Source organism: Engraulis encrasicolus, chromosome 9 (assembly GCF_034702125.1).
Source record: "Engraulis encrasicolus isolate BLACKSEA-1 chromosome 9, IST_EnEncr_1.0, whole genome shotgun sequence".
NCBI classification, from domain to species: Eukaryota; Metazoa; Chordata; class Actinopteri; order Clupeiformes; family Engraulidae; genus Engraulis; species Engraulis encrasicolus.
In genome coordinates this window covers 44,890,261-44,897,760 of record NC_085865.1, presented here as the reverse complement: position 1 = coordinate 44,897,760, position 7,500 = coordinate 44,890,261, and the positions used below count along the sequence as shown (strand labels likewise).

At 41.3% G+C, this 7,500-nt stretch overlaps 2 protein-coding genes and 1 long non-coding RNA gene across 4 annotated transcripts in view; 2 read left to right on the top strand and 1 right to left on the bottom strand.

The window, feature by feature from the left end:
- The window catches only part of col15a1a (collagen, type XV, alpha 1a), a 157,434-nt gene that overhangs the window by 88,201 nt on the left and 61,733 nt on the right, over positions 1 to 7,500 (top strand). The gene's annotated exons all lie outside the window — the stretch shown is intronic.
- LOC134455877 (uncharacterized) lies at positions 2,017 to 5,318 on the top strand. Of its 2 annotated transcripts, none has more exons than XM_063207224.1 (4): positions 2,017 to 2,565; positions 3,317 to 3,456; positions 3,569 to 4,566; positions 5,092 to 5,318. In XM_063207224.1, exons 1-4 carry the CDS (start codon positions 2,501 to 2,503, stop codon positions 5,158 to 5,160), a joined length of 1,272 nt encoding a protein of 423 aa, XP_063063294.1. In that variant the 5' UTR covers positions 2,017 to 2,500; the 3' UTR covers positions 5,161 to 5,318. The 2 variants fall into 2 exon arrangements, with proteins under 2 accessions (XP_063063294.1, XP_063063293.1); XM_063207223.1 differs by having other exon boundaries at positions 4,668 to 5,318.
- On the bottom strand, positions 3,448 to 6,542 carry LOC134455878 (uncharacterized). Its single transcript, XR_010036184.1, has 2 exons — positions 5,485 to 6,542; positions 3,448 to 4,299 (listed from the first exon to the last, which is right to left on the bottom strand). It is a non-coding gene; the product is annotated as an uncharacterized LOC134455878 (long non-coding RNA).

The window sequence follows — 7,500 nt, the reverse complement described above, 5'->3', positions numbered from 1 at the left end:
CATATCAAAATGGCCCAATGACACGTAACATAGTGAAATGGTAGGCTTCTAGACCACTAACAATTTCGAATGTGTGTGTGTGTGTGTGTGTGTGTGTGTGTGTGTGTGTGTGTGTGTGTGTGTGTGTGTGTGTGTGTGTGTGTGTGTGTGTGTGTGTGTGTGTGTGTGTGTGTGTGTGTGTGTGTCTCTACATGTGTGTGTGTGAGAGATTGAGAGAGAGAGAGAGAGAGAGAGAGAGAGAGAGAGAGAGAGAGAGAGAGAGGGAGAGAGGGAGGGTTCAACTGGGTGACCCTTTGCAGTCTGAGGTCTCTCTGACCACAAGCATGTGCTCCATACGCCCCCTGACAGCGTTCAGCCAGTTTTATACACACTGATTTTTAATGTGATGGCATGTAAATTGCACTTAATGTCACCACCCACATCCGTTATGTGCAAGCGACTGTGTGTGTGTGTGCGTGCGTGCGAGTGTGTGTGTGCGTGTGTGTGTCACACATGTGCATAGTGCTGGGGTTGTGTGCACAAATGTGTGTGTTTATACACGAGTTAATGTGTATGTGGGTGTGTGTTTGTGTCTGTGCAAGAGAGAGAGAGAGAGACAGAGTTTTCTGTAGTGCGTGAGAATTACGACGGCCTTGCAAGCAAGCAATGCACAGTTTTGGCTGGAACGATGCCCCCCTTGATCATAACTTGGATAAATATTTGTGCTGCACATTACAAGTATGACTCTGGGATTTAGCGCAATAATAATGTTTTATTATCTATTGGTTAGCATGCAATAAAAAAGCTTCATTCCCTGAGGTGCGTACACGTTAGGGTCTGGCTAACTTAGCGTTCAGCTGTAATAACAGGTTATTGGAGAGAGGCCTGTTGAAGCGTAAAACAGCACACACACACACACACGCAGACAGATGAATAGCAACCATGTTTTCTAATGCTAATCAATCAGATTGACTTGATAAAGAGACGCCATAATACAGTGAAGAAGTCTGAGGAAGAGATTCAATAGAAATGCACGTCGTTTCCACCAGTGGAACGCTGTAATAGTCACTGAAAAACCTGGTAACACTTTATTTTAGGGATACATGTGCTAATACATACAATGTTAATGCCTGCATAAGTAACTTGTAAGGCATGTACTAAGCAAACGCTAAGGCCTACTAGGTCCTTACTAAGGTTAAATTGGTAATACATCCCTTATTGTGCATGAACAAGACATTTGCGAATACATGCCAAACTAATTTTTGATTTTGCTTTGTTCATGCCTTACAAGTTACTTGTACAGGCATACTGTATATATTAGTGCTAATAGATGTATCCATAAAATAAATTGTTACCAAAAACCTTTACTACAATAGTATTACCAGAGAGGAAAGAAGAAGAGAGGGGAAAGTTCTATTGGCCTGTATTGTTACCTCACCGACGCCGTCCGCCATTTTGATTTTGGTAGTCAAGGACGCGTCGCCAACGGTTCATTCATTCAGCATCAGTCAAAAACATGGCTAACACCGATCACAATTACGCAAAGGACCCAAATGCCCCAAATACACCAAAATATATAGGCACACAATGTGCTGCTGTAGGGTGTTACAAGTCCACAGGAAGGAACAAGGAGGTGGCATTTCATTCATTTCCCAAAGAAAAAAAAAAGGTATAGTTTCGTTTTGATAGCCTAAGCCTGATGTGCAGATGTCAGATGGGCACAATGATATTTGAGCAACATGATGAGAACATTGTGTGTCAAAAGACATAACTTTGTGTGCTTAACTTCTAATGCGAGCACAACATTTAATTTTCTAGGCCTACCGAGTACCTTTTTTCACTTCTGATTTAGAAATGCATACTGTCGATGATCTGCAAGGAAGGCTGTTTTCAATGTCCAGCACCTCCCACCACAGTTTTAGCATAGCATACGTCACCTAGAAACTATTATTTTGCTCGTATATAATACGCCAACGACGTGCCACATCAAGTGCTATATTAACTAATTGTCTTACCTTAAAAGGATGTGTTTGGGTAGGCAGATGATGCCACCGTTATGTCGCCGTAAAACAAAGTTGGATAGCCTGCTAGCGCAACAACCCACTGCATGATGAATCGAGGCGCTGAAATGATCTGACAACTGTGCAGTGGGCTTTGTTTATTCGTGTTATGATGATGCCCACATATGCATCTAACATTTTCCTTTCAAAATTTAACTCAATTAACTTTAAAATCGCCAGACTAAACATATCCACGGCAAAGTATCCAGTCCTTGTCCTATTGAAGTGGAGAAACTCACATAGACTTTCCTCTGACGGAAACTCAATTTCAACAAAAAAGCCAGACCCCTATAATTTGTGTTGTATCTCCCCCTAGTGGCAAAATAGAAAACATGAACCAGCGCAAATGTTAACCAAGGATATCTGTGATATTAAAACACACTACTGTTATTTTCTGCAGGTGTGCAGAATGGATTAATAACATCAGGCGGGAGGACCTATGTGGTTTACAGACCGATGAAATGAAGCATAGGAAAGTATGCAGTGACCATTTCGCCATTTCACAATTTGTGAACCCATTGGACAGGTAGAGACATTGCCATTTCATATTCTGAAAATGACACTTGATACTCTATAAGTTTTCAACATACTGTAAACCCAGATGTTTAGCCTGATTACTTGTGGTAATGTTGCAAATTCAAAACACACATATTCACAAAAAATAATTTAAAATGTTGGGTTGCTTTACAAAAAAAATACAACTAATTACATATTTAGAGAGCCACACATTGAGTGCTCCTCCTCTACCATTGCTGGCTTGAATCAAGCATAAGGCTTTTGCTCCTCACAAGCAGAGAGCGTCGTCAGGATCCGCAACAGGTTACACACACTGTATGACATGGAGAATCATGGCTTGTATTTATGTTCCTTCCAGGATGCTGCAGTCATTCACCGTCTAGCCATGCCCCCTGTTCACCAAAGGCCATTCCAGTCCACTAACAAGAGGCCATCCCCCTCAACCTTTAAGAACTTTGCCATGCACTCAACAATTTGTATATTGCTGCACTCTGTATTTTATATCACTGTGTATGCCTCCATCTTTTGGACTTTCATGGACTCATTCTGTTGCAACAGTTGAGATCCTTCCAGAACTGTAAGCTTATTTACATTGTCAGACCCCTTGCCTTTCATTGATGTTGACTGTGCATTGAACTATTGTCATTGTTTGATGACCTCGTTTTGATTACACCTTCAACATTTTTTACTCAGACAATTCATAACTGGGCTTACAGTGTGTTTGTAGAAATATAAACATTACAATACTTTGCATTCTGCAGGAAATCTGGCCTACTGCCAATGGCCGTACCCTGGCTAGTAGACTGTCCCAACCCCCCTAAATCTCAAGACACAGTTCGTCCACCACCCCGAAAACGGGTCGCACTTGAAATTGAGACAACAGACTCAGAGATCCTGGATAGTAAGTGATTTAATGGCAAATGGTGGTAACAGATACATTCTGAGTGTTGAACACTGCATAGGTAGTAGTCTGTGCATAAGTCTGTTGTTACAGTTGTCACATTTCTTTTTAGGCACTGATGTACTGGCCAGTGTCAGCAATGACAACACAGTGGAAAAACTGAAAAGAAAAATTGGCTGCTACAAATCAAAGCTGTCAAGGCTAAAGAAAAAGACACCATCTATCAGCAAACAAACATTAAAGAGGGAAATTTCCAAAGTATTGCCAAAACAAGCCGCACAATTTGTCAACGAGCAAATTGATAATGCCAAAAAAAAACCAAGGGCCATTCGGTGGAGCAACTTCATGAAAAGTTGGGCGTTACAGGTTAAGGGTACAGGGCCAAAAGCCTACCGAACCATGAGGAGAATTTTCAAGCTCCCTACAGCCAGGACCCTTTCAAATATCTTGCAGAGAGTAGACATCGGGCCGGGATGGCATGAACCTGTGCTGTATGCACTTAAACATCAAGTGCAGCATATGGAAGAGCGAGATAGGCACGTTGCCATCACATTTGATGAAATTACATTGAAATGTAGCCTAAATTATAACATCTCGAAAGATGAAGTAGAAGGGTATGACGAAGGGGGAAGACCAGCCAACCATGCAGGGGTTTTCATGATCCGTAGTCTAACTGGGAAATGGAAACAACCCATAGGGTACTTCTTGTCATCTGGGACCATGAAGCATGGGGTCTTAAAAACCAAAATCATGGAGGCGGTGGAAAAGGTGCTTGACACTGGCTTCACTCCCATGGTGCTGGTAATGGACCAAGGCAGCAACAACCTGGCAGCCTGTAGAAACCTGGGTATAACAGAAGAAAAACCGTACTTCTTTGTCAAAAGCCAGAAGATTCATTTTTTATTCGACCCCCCCCATTTAATGAAAAACATCAGAAACAATTTGCGAAAATATGGATTTTACATAGGGGACAAATTGGCAGAATGGGGAGACATCACTGAAATGTTTAAAATTGATTCACAAAGACAACACCGAATGGCACCCAAGTTAACCCAACGGCATCTGTCCCTCACTGCCTTTTCAACAATGAGTGTGCCTCTCGCCACTCAGGTAAGCCACAAGTGAAAACTGTCATGCAGGCGTATAACATTCAATTTACAATCTTTATCTATGGTCCTGAAAATGGGATTTTTTTTATTTTTTTATTACAGGTTCTTAGTCATTCTGTTGCGGCTGCACTGCTCACCATGGCAGACATGGGGAAGCTAAGAGAGGGGGCAAAAACGACGGCAGATTTTGTAGCCCACTTTAACCAGATGTTTGACTGCTTTAACAGTAGCACATTGTCCAGCAGCACACCACAAAAGGATGCCTTCAGAGAGACACATATTGATTTTATCAATGAGAGTATTAACTGGCTGGCATCTGTCAGATGTGCCAGTGGCAACAGCTTGAATTGCCTAAATGGTTGGAGGCATAACCTAAGAGCAATCAAGGAAATCTGGGCTGAATTGAAAGGTAGCAGCAATAAGGCATAATTATTCAAATTGAGCTTTGCTAATGCTAATGAGCTTTGTCCACCACTGCATGTTTTCTGCTGTTGGCCAATGTACTGTTTGTCATTTGCATTCACAGAGAAAGGATTTCAGTTTCTATTTACGAGGCACCTCAACCAGGACTGCCTGGAACACTTCTTTGGGGTGATCAGAGCGAAGGGCGGGCACAGGGACAATCCAGACCCTCAGCAATTCCGATTAGACTACAGGCAGGCCGTGCTAGACTATCTAATGACATTTGGGAGAAATACAAATTGCGAACCGGAGGAAATACACCTATTGCTGCAATTGTCCCATTTGTTTGAGGTAGACGAGGTGGAGCAGTGCATGTTATCTTGCTCCGACAACTAATTTTTTAATTATTTTTTTTTTTACAAGGAATGTGTAATCTATATAAACAATGCTAATTAAATAAACATAGCCATCATCAAGTTTATCTCTTCAGCATGCTTTTGACTCTTGATCATTTCACCTCAGTAGAGCTGATTTCAAATGAATGTATGAGTCCCCCTCTCAGCTGGAGATGATGTGCTGCGGGTTGTTCAGCCAGGGTGCCAGGGTAGTGCGTGAGGTGCATGTTCTGCTGTCCCAGGAATCTTGTACAGGTGGCTCTTCACACTAAATCTGCCATATGTGGTGAGGAGTGACACAAAAAAGAAAAAATATGCATTATTGTGTTAAGCTTACATGCAATGTTGACTGAGTTGCTAAAAAACTGCCAAACTTAAGGTATTCTCTGAGTTGCAGAAAAAGTAATGCATTGCTGTAATTAATGCGTTGCTGGTTATGGTTTATCATTTCCTGCCACTGACTTGAATTAAGTATTAGTAATGTATCATTGTTTCCTGCTCGTGCGTGAAAATGCCTTAATCAATGTATAGTAGACATTCAAAACATTTGACTCCCAAGTCAGGTAAAAAACACGTTTCGCCTCACATGCGTTGGCTCCCAAAAAGTTAACTGACATCGGTCATGAAAACACCTAGAAGTACTCTAGGGGCCTACAACAGTCAAATGATATCATGCACATTTCCTGTTCACGTCAGGGTGAACATTAGGAGTGAAAATGGAAGTTTGGAATAAAAACCGGAACAACACAGCAGCAGAACTAACGTTGGTTTAGTGTACTTAGGCACGTATCCTTTTTCTGAAGAACTAGCACTTCTAGAAATTACACATGCCCATCGGACAAAATGTTCGCTGGCTGATGAAAATTTATGAAACTGGCCGGGAGACTAAGGCTAAAATTCCAAACAACGACTGGGAGGAGATGTGTTAACTTCCATTTTATACTTACGAATAAAATAGTTATACTCAACATAGGCCTAATAATTTAACATCATAGACACTTAGCTGTCCATGGAGATATGCTAACGTTAACGGCCGACACACATCACCCACTGTCCAGAAAGATCCATGAATACAACCATAATATTAAATCCATTTGATGACGAATATAAAGATAATGACGAACTTACTGCTAAGTGGATAGTTACTTGTCATATTTATGCAATACAAAAACATTAAGCCACTTGCCTTTTCAGGAAGAGTCAGCGTTGCGTCTAGAAGTTCCCAAAAAGGAACTTTTTTGTAGAGTTGCCGTTTCCAGTCATCACGGGTTTTTTTTTTAATAAAACGTAGAAATCAACTATTAATCCCGTATCAAATGAATACAATGCGAAATAAGTGAATTTGATGAAAATGTGGTCGACAGAGAAAACAACACACGGTTTCATTCCTCACTCATGTATGAGTCTGAACATTGTGTTATTTACATGGAACGTCCATATCTAACAAAATCAAAATGGCGGCGCGGTGACGCCATAGAGGCAGCTGTTTCCGCTCTCTTCTTCTTTCCTCTCTGGTATTACTGCCATAGTGTTCCTCTATGACAGTACACAGGGCCTTTAATACATTACGAATTGGTCATTGCCATTCAGGTAACAGCTAATGTATAACAGGGGCCATTTAAGATTCTTATTAGCAGAAATTCCAAAAAATGAGGTTGCAAAAAAAGTCTTATTAGAGACATCCGTCTGATGGACTAAGTCAAGTACTGTGGCAATAATCAAAAATGAAGCAATGGCTAGACATGCTTTAAACAGAGATGGGTGTAGAGTAGAGGGGGGTAGAGAAGTGTAAGAGAGGAAGGTAGAAAAGGCTGAAGGAAAAATTAAAGCTATAGTCAGAAGAGTGCTCCATAGAGTCTGACTGCAAGAAGAGATGAGATGAAGTCAATATAACATTATATTAAAACTTCTGAGCGTCTATGCATATGTCTCTTTATTTAGTGGACACCTCTCTCTAAAACCTCTCTCTGAAACCAGGCTGATTTCTATATTTTAGTGTATCTCAACATGGGCTCTACAGCCCCCAGGGGGCATTGTGGAGCCCCAGGGGAGGTGGGGGGTGTTGAGAAAGATACAACTGAGAGGGGTTGGTGCTTAGTTGTCATTGGGAGGCATTCATCCATTTTATTTTTGGCAGG

Bases quoted from the DNA above. Each gene is read 5' to 3' on its own strand.
- LOC134455877 (XM_063207223.1), top strand. From the start codon at position 2,501: ATGAAGCATAGGAAAGTATGCAGTGACCATTTCGCCATTTCACAATTT. The intron at 3,457-3,568 runs GTAAGTGATTTA...ATTTCTTTTTAG, and splicing joins AGACTCAGAGATCCTGGATA to GCACTGATGTACTGGCCAGT. The intron at 4,567-4,667 runs GTAAGCCACAAG...TTTTTATTACAG, and splicing joins GTGTGCCTCTCGCCACTCAG to GTTCTTAGTCATTCTGTTGC.